The 14,292-nt window shown below is 37.8% G+C and overlaps 1 protein-coding gene across 4 annotated transcripts in view; it reads left to right on the plus strand.

Annotated features, from left to right (window-relative positions):
- The window catches only part of LOC107721871 (TRAF2 and NCK-interacting protein kinase-like), a 54,930-nt gene that overhangs the window by 13,183 nt on the left and 27,455 nt on the right, over window positions 1-14,292 (plus strand). For all 4 annotated transcript variants that reach the window (XM_016530042.1, XM_016530043.1, XM_016530044.1 and 1 more), the window contains exons 3-10: window positions 8,718-8,774; window positions 10,369-10,494; window positions 12,677-12,787; window positions 12,905-12,995; window positions 13,411-13,541; window positions 13,657-13,711; window positions 13,798-13,876; window positions 13,982-14,157. In XM_016530042.1, coding sequence (XP_016385528.1) covers window positions 8,718-8,774; window positions 10,369-10,494; window positions 12,677-12,787; window positions 12,905-12,995; window positions 13,411-13,541; window positions 13,657-13,711; window positions 13,798-13,876; window positions 13,982-14,157 — 826 coding nt within the window. The remainder of the gene's footprint in view (window positions 1-8,717; window positions 8,775-10,368; window positions 10,495-12,676; window positions 12,788-12,904; window positions 12,996-13,410; window positions 13,542-13,656; window positions 13,712-13,797; window positions 13,877-13,981; window positions 14,158-14,292) is intronic.

Genomic DNA, 14,292 nt, shown 5'->3' on the forward strand with positions numbered 1-14,292 from the left:
CACTAGATTTCGCAGCAACCTTATCATTGTGCGGCGAATTCAAACGCTTCTCACTGTATCTCGCAGCACTGTTGCATCTGTGCAGTAACAGTGTCGCAAAATCAACTTTGGCTCCCGAGTAAAGCTGTTCTGAGCTCGGACAAGTTTGTTTGCGTCGTGGTGTGAGCTGATAAACGGTCCGTGGTGCTGCGTAGCTGAAACGTAGCGCGGTTTAGTTTCGCTTTCGTTTCGTTTGACGTTTGATGTTTCTCAAATGCAACAGAAATGGCAGCGCTTATGAGTTGGACAACGTTTGATTTGTGTACTTCGTCCACCACTGGAAACGATTAGTCGATATTATCGACAGCGTCGACAATAAAATTGAGACACATTTTTGTTGTTGAATAGTCATTTGATCTCATATGATCTAATGTTAAGAGCCTGCAATAACGCGATTTGACCAGTGTGGCGCTGTAGCGCAGGACTATAATTCAGCTTTCCCAGATGAAATTCAAGAGAAGACACACAGCGCAGCTGAACTAGACGCTGCTGAGAGCAGAGTTTAGATGAATATGGAAATATGTGTTGCGTGCTTTCCTCTCAATAACGAAATAAACAGCAAAAAATGACAGCGGTGAGAAAACAGCAATTAAGAAAGCATCTGATCTTCATATAACTCTTTATACAATAAATTGATTTAAAGGGGACCTAACACACACAATTTCACCAAATCTCATATTAATATTGAGTACCTATAGAGTAGTACTGCATCCTTCATATCTCCAAAAAGTCTTTAGTTTTATCATATTTATAAAAGAAAGATACAGCTTTACGATTCTCTCCGAAAACAGCCGAACTCCTGGAGGCGTGTCGTGGGCGGAGCTAAAGAGGGACGAGCACTTGCCCGATTGCCAACGAAACACAGACATTTGATGCCGTTTCACTTACCATCTGCAGTTCTGAATCATGACTGGGATCTTTTATAGCTGGAACCGCTACATCTTTCAGTATCAAACGATGTGTAAATCCAGCGCCGAACTGGGCCTTGTTTATAAAACATTCGTCAACAAACACTTGCGAAACTCCGTTGCTGCCCCGGAAAACAAACTGTATCTGCTGTTTACGTAACGCTGGATTCTTCGGGAAGCTGAACAAGGTTAACCTTCCCTTACAACCAAAAACACACCTCTTTAGAGACATTCTTTCCAAGCGAGTACTGTGCAGCACTGCCGAATGAAGCGCGTTGATGGGCGCGCTCTTTGCCTCGCTCTGGTCGATGTGTGCGCGGGTGCGCTCTTCCGGGAGAAATGCCCATATAAGGAGTTCCACCCTTCATTACGTCATGAAGAGCCACGATCGAAAAACACTTGTAAGAAACCCAGAAGTGTGTATTTGGCACAGAAATACGTGTTATACGTCCAAATCGTTTTTTTTTTTTACTTTGGCCATGTTTAGCATGAGAATCCAACTCTTTAACAGTGTAAACAACTCTGAATGCATGAAACAGCATTGTACCCCCGCTTTAAAGCACTTCGCTTTACAGTATTAAACAAGAAAAAACAGTGTCAGTGTTGCTTTCAGTTAGAATTACAACTTGATTTTCTGCTATAAAACAGCTGTTCAGTGTGGAGCTAGCTAATTATTTTTTTTTTTTAAGTTTATTAAACTTTTTATTAGTGAATGCAAAAATAAATAAAAAATCATTACATTAAAGTGATGGTAAAGTTTGGTTTGCATAGATTTAAGCTTAATCTAGCTCAGGACTGTTTTGATTACTATTACACTATATGGTGTTTTAAGAGACGTAATGTTGTGAATAAAATAATTTTTTATTAATTATTTTGTTTCATATCCATATGACTTACAAAAGATGTTAGGCAGAATGATGCATCATTTAGTCAGTCAGTTACTTCTTCATAGTTAATTAAATGGTGAATGAGAAAGTCTCTCTGTCATCTCATTTTGTGTGTGCCAAATATATTCATTTGTATTGTAATAATTGTAATTGTACAATAGTAATATAAATGTTTGACATTTGACATTCACTTCAAAGCTGAAGTGCTTACCTTGTTTTATTTATTAGTTAGAACTCAGTATTTTAACTGATTGTAAAAGCAGAATAATAGAACAAAGTCTACTGATTAATTGGTGAAATAATCGATGATTAGTCGATTAATCTTTGTAATAATTGTTAGATTAATCGATTTTGTTGCAGCCCTAAAGTAGGCTGATTACATTACCTAAAATGTGTAATGTAAAGGATTACGTTACTAACTACAATTGTTGTCATGTAATATAGAATCAGTAAAGGACTACAATTTTAAGCAATCTACCCTGCTCTGTTAGCTGATAAAGGCATTTTAAATGTCCAATCCTTTTCTTCTGAAGACAAAAATATTGATGACTCATCCAGCACTACACATATTTTTGTCCAATCAGATGCTCTTTTAAATGAGTGTCCCTCCCCCAATTCCAGCTGCCTTCTACCAACAACTAAAGCCTATTGGCTATTTAAGTGAGTGAAGTGATGTGACATGTGGCCAAGTATGGTAACCCATACTCGGAATTAGTGCTCTGCATTTATCCCATCCAAAGTGCACACACACCACAGTGAACACACACACACCGTGAACACACACCCGGAGCAGTGGGCAGGGCACCACAGTCATGGTATTGAAGGTGGGAGAGAGCTGTACATTCACTCCCCCCACCTACAAGCCGGTACGAGACTCGAACCCGCAACCTTTGGGTTACGAGTCCGACTCTCTAACCATTAGGCCACGACTTCCCCCAGATGGCAGATGAGTCTTTCTGCTTAATTTTTTATTTTTTAATTTGGGAAAGGAAAAAGAATAAAGAGAAGAGAAAGAAAAAGAACAAAGGAAGAAGGAAATAAACAAAGAAAAACAAATGTCTAGTCTGTAACAGTCCAGAAAGAAAACAAGTGTGGTGCTTTCTTACACTGAAAAAAATTGCTTTACTAACAATTTTCATTCGTTAATTCCAAGGAAACGGCAAGTGACACATTGAATTAAATGTGAATTTTGAAGTATAAAAACAGAAATAGTGTTATTTACAACTTCAGAAAGTCATTTTACCGTGTACACAATATGCTGCTATGATGTTAAAGTTTTCTGAGATGTTTTTAGAGTGTTGCTAAGTGGTTGATAGGGTCTTCTGGATGGCCGCTTTACGGTTTCTAGAGTGATTTGGGTGGTTCCTTGGTCATTGATACTCTATATGATTGCAAGGCTGTTTCTGTGTGGTTGCTAGGGTGTACTGAGTGTTAGCTTGGTGGTTGCTTAATGTCCAGCCCTCATTTAATGCAAGTATTTCATTGCTTGTCTTTTAATTGCAAGTCAGTTCGCTTAGCAAAGTAATAGTGCACCTCTAACAAGCCAAACCATTTGAAGTATAATTCAGATCTAGGGCTGCACGATAAATTGCATGCAATATTTAACGCGCATCTTGTCAGAAAGCCGGTTCTGTAATTCCGTAACAAACTGAACAGGATGAGTTACTCACCGAAGTTTAACGCTTATCAATAGTATCAGCAAGTGTGAGCAATAGTAATAGTCATGATTTCCTAACATATTTTTCAGACATTCCCTCTGTCCCGCCTCTTGGCTACCAATGTTTGGATAAACAGGTAGCAGGTGGCAACATTTAGTTTTTATTTTACATTGTAAAGTTACATTTCTGTGTCTGTTGGTGAGCCATCAAAAAAGTACAGTCTGTGGTGTTTGTGCACCGGATTTGCGTGGGCTAATCAGTCCAAATATATATATATATAAATGAATATAAAATACACTTGCTCATTTACGTGTAGGAGTTTTTCAAAAGCACAAGCGCCTGACATCTTTCAGAATTCTGATATTATTTAAAACAGCAGGCATTCATTTATTATCATATGGAAGCTGAGCAGTTTTTGAACCAAATTAGACATTTTGTCGATGGCATTCTGGTGGCTTTGGTGAAGCTGCATTTAGGTCACAATCAACCATGATTGACTGAATTAGTGTGAAAGAAATAATAGAGGCAGGGAAATTATGAATCATGGTTTTTATGTATTGATGAATAGTTTTTCTGTTGACACTCATTACTTTTTTCCTGACTTTTGGTGTGAGATTACATGCGGACTGTTGATTTGAATTGCTTCATTATATGAGTTCTTTCGTCTATTACTCTTATTTGTTTTCTTGTTAATGTGAAATCAGTCATTATTTATCTTTATGAATATTGTGGGCTAAGTGGAATGTAACTTTTGTATTCATCTTTTCAGTTGAATCTATTCAGTTAACTAGTGGTTTTGTAATGTCATTTCAGATAATTGTTTTGCTTTGTTTGTCTCAGAGAATGAACATTGATTATTGATGACACATTTCTTTCATTTTTATTCCTTTAAGGCACTGATTATAAAAGAATCCTGAAAGAACAATGCATCAGTTTTCCACCAAAAAAAATTAAGCAGCACAAATGTTTTCAACATTGATGATAATAAGAAATGTTTTTTGAGCACCAAATTAGCATTAATGAGCTCAGAAAAAAAGGTACAAAAGTTGTCAGTGGGCTGAAACCTTTTCAGAAGGTAAAAATATATACCATTTAGGTACTATGTACCCTTGAGGTACTAAAATGTACCTTTAATGTACTAATATGTACTCGTTAGGAGTAGGCTAAATAAGGTACAAAGGTGTACCTTTCGAAGAGATACCACCCCAGTGACCGCTTTTGTACCTTTTTTTTTTCTGAGAGTGTACATGTTTGATATTTTGAGCCGATTTTTAAATACGTTTTCATTTGTTCTGCATCTCCTACCAATGAGACGCATGTTTCTGAGTGAATTTATGTTTGTAACAACTTGAAAGTCTAGTAGTTTGTGATCCAGAGTTGTTATAGTAAGCTAAAACCTTTAAAAGAAAAATTTTTTGTTACTTGAAATAAAATAAACGTCAATTGAATGCAAGTTACATATTCATAAATGATCCTTCATTTCACTTCTATTTCAGCTAGTTGTAAGTTAGTTTAACTTACTAAAATAACTAAAACTAAAACAAATTAATACATAATTTATATAAACTATATAGAACACTATATAGACAAAACGATGACTAAATGACAAAGACACACAACAGAATTACCAGACTTTATTACACGGCTCTGTGGAATACTTGATTCTGATTGGTCAGTCGCGACATTCCGGGATAATGTACATCCAGCCGGTTGTTATCTCAGAATGAACCCGTTCAGCCTGATCACCCTGTCGGGGTTTATTCTGAGATAACAACCGGCTGGATGTACATTATCCCTTACATAAATTATACTAAAATAACACTGGTGATCCTCAGTCAGTCCTCAGTCATTCAGGCAAACCACCAACTAACCCCTAACTCAAACACTTTAGCAACCACATACCAACTCCCTGGAAACCATGCACCACAACACCCTAGCATTGTAGCAACAGAAGTTTTACAGTAAAACACTCAGAAATCTAGGTCCACATTATGAGTGAAGGCTTTGCTTGTTCTTCTCACCCATACATGATGAGATAAACACAGAACTTATGGTTAAATAAGGAAGCTTCCACAATAAGGTTCTAAATAAAACACCCAACTTCCTGCATTCCGTAAGTGACTACGGGGCATGTGGTTTTTTGAAGGCTGTTCTCTGAATGGAAGATTAGTGATGAGATTCCGGCCCCTCCAAAGCTCTCTCAGAGACTGAGCTGAGAGGGTCACACTAGGTCACATGTCTCAGGAACAAGAGGAGCTGTCTGTAGAAGAGTGTGAAAATCACAAACCTCCTCTGCCTTCCAAGCTTGTTGCTAGGCTACAGAGGAGGAAGTGGAGTGTTGTGCTTCTTTTTTTTTTTTTGCACTGGCACCCTGTGTCTACCGTTAAGCGGTACAAACATACACCAGGCTTGCAGTGACAAATGACTTCCTGATCCTGATTGTACAATAATAACTGTTCCGTTTTCACAACTTCTACAAAGAGATATATATATATGGCTGTGATCACCATTGTTTGGTTTCCCTACCCTCCAGCAGATACCATCTTAGTTCTCACGATTGGAGAGTTGAGTATAGCCAATGGCAGCCGTGATGATGAAACCACACAGCAATATCTTCCTCACAGCATTTTGCGGCTACAGTTACAATGCATTACTACTGCAAGCTCTCCGATAGCCATTTACAGTCATTTCAGATATAATGGGAACAGACCTCCGTATGCATTTCAGCTGCCAGTCTAGATTAGAAGGGTTCTGTGACCGCATAGTGTGCTTATCTGTTTGGTTTCTAAAAGCATTCATTCACACATAGGCTACAAAAAAATAAAACAATAAAAATCTGCTGATGAATATGACAAAGCCAATCTTTTTAAAAAATTTTTTTTTTATAAGCTCTGTTGAAATCGTGTAATGGTTTTGTTCAGAACCATATTTACTATTTTTACATTATACTGTATGCATACCATAATAAGTACAGTATGCATATATTTTCTGTGTGAAACACTTAGATTGCCTACTGCAGATGTGCAGTATACAGCAGAGTGCACTTTATGGGATACCATATCCCATGATGCATAGCACTCAACTTGATCATTCATTTCCATTTTTAATCTCTTTATTTATTTATTACTTTAATTACAATAAGGTCTTACCAGAAAAAATGTTTTAGAATTTTTATCATATGCATATTTAAAAAACATTTTATTTCATTTTATTTCTAATTGTTAGAAAACTGAACAATTGTTAGAAATCTCTTGCCATGAGTAGCATCAGCTGCTGACATGGCATTAAAATCTCATCTACCTACCTCCTTAAATAAAATTGACTTGACTAGACAGTCAAAATGTAAGACATTTTTACATAAAAATTTGGTCAGCTTCGCTGTATTTAAATGTGCTATATAAATTATTTGCAGTTATAATTTTAAAAATAATTAGTTATTTTGATAAATACAGCTAAGTTTAACATGAAATGTAATGAGGTCATGTGACGACAGTTTGAAACACTTTGTTCTGTTTTGCATATTGTTTCTAAAAATATTGCACAATGTATGGAATATACATACAGTATGTTAATGTTCCATTCTGAGCATAGTTATATTTATCTCTGCACAGTCTGCACTTTTGCGTCTTGCTTTTTTCATGGCTTATGGCAATTGGGGACAGTCTTATCTTACACGTCGTCAACGATCCAGAACTTTTCAGTTAATCTCTGTCAAGATGGCAGATGGTTTTTCCAGTTAGCAGTCGGCCCTGTGAATCTCATCAGGAGAGACGTGGAGCTGTAGGGCACAAATCCATCACACATGCACCCGTTCACCACGTTCACACATCTGATTCACTAATATGCCAGCATAATTTATTACGATTACTCGGATGTATTATTATGATGATTTGCTCATGTGTTCTGTCACAGATGTATTCAAATTAGCCAACATTTTTGTCCAGTCAGCATGTTTTTCCAGTTCAAGCGTTTGGGAACTTCTGTCTTTGAGCAGGATGGCTGAAATAAAGCTGCTATAAATTATATTTAAAGAAAGGAAATAAAACATGCTGCTATAAATTAATATTTATTTGACCTAATATTTACTAAATTAGAAAAAAATTGAACTTGAAAAAAATAAACATGTAAAATAAACAGATTAATAATACGAAGTCTCTTTCAACACTTATCAGATGATGGCAATAATAAAAGACAAATATTGGCATTTTGGTCGATATATTTGGTTGACCACTAGTAAAAATTAGTTATTAGGTGCTCAAAATAGTTATTAGATGCTCAAAATGGGATCAAATGATGTGAGCCCTATTTGAACTCGGTGCACGTCACGCCATGGTTCCTACGCTTCTCTGTGTTTCATAAAATGTTAAAAGTTCCCAACTCAGTGATTTTTCTCATTGACTATGTTGATTTTATATAGCCATGTGGTTTGTCTGGGTTTCTCCACTCGTTAATACTTTCCAGTAGCGGTTGAAGTTGTTAATGAGCACTGGTGGGACTTGTATGCTGCTCTTTCCTCATGTCCTCCTCTCTTTCCCACCTTTTTTCGCTCTTCCCCTCCTTCTCTCACCGAAACATCTCCTCTGCTCAGAATCAAAGCGGTGGGAGTGTGTTGGGTGAGGAGATGAAGTGTGCCTAATTCATTCTGAAGAGCACACACTGGGTGACTGCCGTTCAGATCAACGCACTTCTGCTCAGATCTGCTGCCGTATCTCCCGCTATTGTCCTGAAACGCGGGACCTGCTGAGCGCGCAGATGATCTGCGTCCGCAGTGTCTGTTTCTCTCGTTTCTGGTTATGAAATAAAATTGAGCTCGGGGGAAGTGAGGAACTTGACAGGTAAACGGGAGGGAATTGGGGGAGACCCGGGACAGTGATTTCCATTTCCACATTCCTTCGGTTGCATAACGCTTTTGGAGATTCGTCCAATGCAAACAGAGTTGTCATCTGGTGGCATTGTAACACACACATTCACAAACACGAAATGGTACAGCCAAGAGCCGGAGATCATTCACACAGGTTTTTGAGTCTGATTCAATCATTCTAGGAGGTGTGTGTGTGTGTGTTTTCCTATGCTGTTACTTAATGATGCCGCATGCCAGAGAGGCTTACGTCCACATATTCTTCTGCCACAGATAGATCTCATTACCACATGTTCAATAATGCTAGTATTATGTTTGTATGATTCTCATGAATGATATTTCTTCGCTCTTATGTTTCTCTCTTCAGGGACGTCATGTCAAGACTGGCCAGCTCGCTGCAATCAAGGTCATGGATGTCACAGGGGTAAGTTTCTCTCCATGTCGGTTTCACTTTTACACATTCACTTTTCACTTTTTGCATGATGTTATTTAAACGCAAACAATGTAAATGTAATTTGAGGCAAACAAAGTACCAAGTACTGTCGCCTCACAGCATGAAGGTCCCTGGTTCGAGTCCCGGCTGAGCCAGGAAGCCTTTCTGTGAGGAGTTTGTATGTTCTCCCCGTGTCTGCGTGGGTGTCTTCCGGGTGATCCGGGTTCCCCCACAATCCAAAGACATGCAGCATAGGTGAATTGGATGCTGTAAATTCCCTAGGTGTGTCTGTGTGTGAGCCCTGGGATGGACTGGCCATCCATTCAGGGTGTCCCCTGCATGTGGCCCGAGATGCGGGGATAGGCTCCAGCATGCCCACGACCCTGCAGAGGTCGTGCAAGTTGCCTGTATGTCTGCAGCCCTAGTTATACGCATATATGAATATCTATAGCTGCAATAGACTTCAGCAGATGATTTTGCTGAACTAACACAATACAACAAGACGAAGCCGTTAGCTAACATGACATTTAAAAGATACTATAGTTTAAAAACCTGTAATATTGAGGTAATACATATTAAAAACACAAACCAACACATTCTTACCTGTGAAAGTTTGTCCAGTTTCTCCAGTAATTAAAGGGGTCCTATTATGCTCTTTTACAAAGTCTTGATTTTGTTTTGGGGGTGTACTAGAAAGAACAGGCTCTCATACTAGGTTGTTCGAAAAACGCATTATTTTTCACATTTTACATTATTACAACACCTCTCTCCCCAGTCTGGCATGAACGGCTCGAATAGTTCCTGTATCAAATGAAGGCCCGCCTTCTGAAAGTTTTTATTGTGAGTGACGTTCCAAGATGGTGGACACGTCGACGTATCTGGAGCGCTCGAATGTGGCATCTACTTATACATATCTATGGGTACCAGGGGTGTAACCTCCATAGGCATTGAAGGACCACCATAGAGACACACACTCCCTCAATATTCAGATTATTAGTCAACTATTATGGGATTTCCATATCTGATTCCTGGACAATGCATTAAGCATTTTGGAATTTTTTAATGATGAATATGTTATTAACATTATGATAATAATATACTAATGTTAAAAAATCATGGGGTCATTAAAATTTTTAAAAATGTTTTTGGAAGTATCTTATGCTCACCAAGGCTGCATTTATTTGATAAAAATACATTAAAAAAGGTTATTTTTTTATTAATATTATTAGTGATATTGTGAAATATTACTGCAATTTTAAATTAGTTTTCTATTTGAATACATTCTAAAAAGTAATTTGTTCCTATAATGCGAAGCTGAATTTTCAGCATCATTACTCCAGTCTTCAATGTTTGAAAACAACAATTTCCCCCCCAATTTTTTGTTGCTAGTGGCACAGAAATTACACACTTAACTTGGAAAAATAACAATGACATAATTTACTAAGTAATATAAATGAGGTACTTGTACTGTTAATTATGTGCAGTAGTAAATCATACTGTAGAATAGTTTCCTGACAATGACTCACAGACCAAGAAACATTGTATTTTCTGCTCTGTCTCAAGTGTTGTCTGTTTTATTTGACAGGATGAGGAGGAGGAGATTAAAGCTGAGATCAACATGCTGAAAAAATACTCCCACCATCGAAACATCGCCACCTACTATGGTGCCTTCATCAAGAAGAACCCACCTGGCGTGGATGACCAGCTCTGGGTCAGTCTTCATTAGTTGTTGGCAGAAAGAATCAGGGTTATTTTAGTGTGCAAATGTTTCATTGTTAGTAGGCCTGGGCGATAAAACGGTATCGATATTTATCGATGGTACTCCTTCTTCGATATCGATAGAAAAATTGTTCGATATAGCGCATGATATTGGCACGTACTATGAGTGACGCTGTCTGCCTGTGATGAGGAGATTGTGAATAAAGAATGAATATTAGTCGAATTTAAAATATACATTTGTATTTGAATGTTAGGAGTGCGTCAGGGAGCGTCATCAGTGGCGCGCGGGACGTGGTGATGATGATGTAAGTGACGTTGTTGCGTTTTAATGTTTTGTTAGTCTAGCCCACGAGACGTGCCGCTGCTGCGTTATTCATTCAAAATATTAGAGAAATATAGAAGCTGATATGAAACATTATATCGTTGATACATTTTTTAGCTATATCGCCCAGCCCTAGTGTGTAGTACAATACACTATTAGGGAGCTAAAAGTAGTGATGTTTCTTAATTAACTACTTTTTAAATAGTATGCTAGTAGTTTAGCTGTTTTCAGAACAATGTAGCTTTTTTCAATTAGAGGTAGTGTAGCATGACAACATTTTACTATATATTATTATTATTTTAATTTTTTTGTTATGTTATATCTCAAACACAGATTTGCAGGCACATGAAACTTTAAGTTTGACTGTAGCATAACATAATAATTTGAGGCCTATTTTACTTTAATAATTTAAGGTCTTTCTGGTGTTCAATGAGAAAAATTTTTTTCACACTTCGCACAGAGGTGCCTAGGCCTTGTTGTTTTCATCTCTATGCATTGAACGTAAACTGCCAGCCTCATTTCCTCTGTGGTGAGCTTTGCCGCTGTCTTTGCCCAGCAACATAAAGATAAGTGACACACTGAAGACATTTACTTGCACTGGAGCACGTGGTCAGCACCACCACCCTCCTTTGGGCGTCTTTGTAAAGAAGGATTTCCCTTAGAGGAAAAACAGTGTTGCCAACTCAGCAGTTGTGACTTTGGAGAGTCCCAGAGGCCAAACATATTTAGACCCATCTGAGGGCCAGCTCAAGAGAGCATTCAAAACCAATCGGCGTTTCAGAGAAACAATCATATTATGCTCATGAATTACATTTATTGACTTTTATTGTGCCCCTGTGGCTCCTAATGAGAATAGGGCTCTTTTTATGAGTGTCTTGAGAAAAAAGGTAAAACCAAAGAAGTAAAAACACAACTGGGTTTAGAAGTTTGCATGTCACTGGCCCTTACTAAAACTCTATATTAAGGCAAAGGTAGGACTAAGGGGAAAAAAAGAAACTGCATGGCTTGTTTTATATTTTTATTGTCATCTGGAGACTTTTCTCTGGAACAACGATGAAATTCCCTTTTTTTTTTTTTAACCACTAATACTTTTTCTTGTAACCTTCTATCTTGTCATTTTAACTTCTTCAAAACTTTTTCAAAGTGGGAAAATGAAGTTGTCATTCACAGATCTAGTTTCAGCTGAAAGCGTGAATTTGCATGTATGTGTGAGTTTGAGTGCATCTAATTAAAATACAGGTTCTGCCACTTTAAAAATGTGAGCTGCTGTACCTAAAAAAATAGAACATTTGTATATATGGATATTTAATTTTTTTACTTAAAATTTTAATTTTTTTTATACTAACTTTGCTCAAATCATCCCGAGGGCTGTATTGAATTCCTCAATGGCATTTCACACCATTGTTTTAGGTCTTCAAATTTAATTTGAGGATAATAAATAATATTATATAATAAATCTATATTATTTAAATACAGTGTGTATGTATGTATACATAAGTGTATGTGTGTATATATATTTTTTAAAGATTTTTTATGTTTTTTAAAGAAGTTTTTATGCTAAAGGCATTCTAATATGCTATCTTCATTAACAATAAATGCAGCCTTGATGAGCATAAAAACTTCTTTAAAACACATTAAAAATCTTTATGATCCCAAACTTTTGAACAGCAGTATTTTTACATATGTATGTTTATGTATGTGTGTGTGTAAAATTTGTAAATATATATATATATATATACATACATACATACATATGTGTATATAAGTGTAGCCCAGTTTTCCACTAAATTAGATTGTTCATCATTGGGTTGTTAGATTTTGTCCTAATTTTGTTGACGTGTTGTGTCTGTAGTTGGTGATGGAGTTTTGTGGTGCTGGTTCAGTGACAGACCTGATAAAGAACACCAAAGGAAACTCTCTGAAGGAGGAGTGGACAGCCTACATCTGCAGAGAGATCCTCAGGGTGAGTAGTGTGGGCCACTAGAAGACATTATTAGCTTACAGAAGTGTTATTTTTGAAGAGTGTTTCCTCATTTGACCTTCTCCAGTTGAGTCTAACCTATTCATCTGGTTTTGATAGGGTCTGACCCACTTGCATCAACATAAGGTCATTCATCGTGATATCAAAGGTCAGAACGTTTTGCTCACAGAAAATGCGGAAGTCAAGCTAGGTGAGTTCACACCCCTGACAGCTATCACACAGACACACTATACATTCTGTTATGACACACTTACCGGTACTTTAGAAGAAGCTTCCGTAAATGTGTATGAATCAATGTTGAGGTTTAACTAACTAAAAGTAACAACGATGATAACGTAACTAGAATTTTTGGTAGTGTCTAATATCTAGAAACAGCCTGTGACCCTCCTCTGGAGTTATTAGGGCTTGTCATCGAGTTGTTTGAGTTTGGGAGACAGTTCAGGCTGGTTGCTATGACAACAACTGCCTGCGGTGACGAGGGAAGAGTGGCACAGAGGCAGATGGCAGCATGCACTTCATCAAAGACCTCTCCTCTCGTTACTGCACGCAGACACATTAAGGCCAAATCTTCCCGGTGTGTGTGTGATTGCGTGTGTTTTCAACAGTTGATTTTGGTGTGAGTGCACAGTTGGACCGTACCGTCGGTAGGAGGAACACTTTTATTGGCACGCCATATTGGATGGCTCCAGAGGTCATAGCTTGTGATGAGAACCCAGACGCCACATATGACTTCAAGGTATTTCAAGCGATTCTTAATTACGCTCACTTTCTTCTTACAACACCTGATTGCTTTTGTGTGAGGGTCTTGTTTGGCTTCAGGCAGAGATCCTAACAGCACCGTTTTGTTACAGAGTGATCTGTGGTCGCTGGGAATTACAGCTATTGAAATGGCAGAAGGAGCCCCTCGTAAGTCCAGCACAATGCAGTACATGATAATGTATTTTATATGAACACAGTGATTGCTAAACACAAACACCTGTCTATTTTCTCAGCGCTGTGCGATATGCATCCCATGCGAGCACTTTTCCTCATACCCAGAAACCCAGCGCCCCGTCTCAAGTCCAAGAAGTGGTGAGTCAAGCCTCTCATCATATTGAATATGCACTTCAAATCTACAACTGATGGTAATGAACAGGACCTGAGAGTCAAAACTGATCGGTTTGTTGTTCTCTGTAGGTCTAAAAAGTTCCAGTCATTCATTGAGAGCTGTTTAGTGAAGAATCACAACCAGAGACCCAGTACTGAGCAGCTCGTCAAGCATCCCTTCATCAAAGACCTTCCCAACGAGAGACAGGTCCGAATCCAGCTCAAAGACCACATTGATCGGACCAAGAAGAAGAGAGGAGAGAGGGGTGAGTTTACTTGGTTTCTGTTTGGGCTGGGTTGATAATATCGATTACTCGATTTTTCAATCTTCTTCATTTTGATGAGCCAATATTGATTCTTAAATCCCAAGCTTGATTTTGCTTTTTTTTGTCTATGCCGTT

This window comes from Sinocyclocheilus rhinocerous, unplaced genomic scaffold (assembly GCF_001515625.1).
Source record: "Sinocyclocheilus rhinocerous isolate Xijiao unplaced genomic scaffold, SAMN03320098_v1.1 scaffold90, whole genome shotgun sequence".
Taxonomy (NCBI): domain Eukaryota; kingdom Metazoa; phylum Chordata; class Actinopteri; order Cypriniformes; family Cyprinidae; genus Sinocyclocheilus; species Sinocyclocheilus rhinocerous.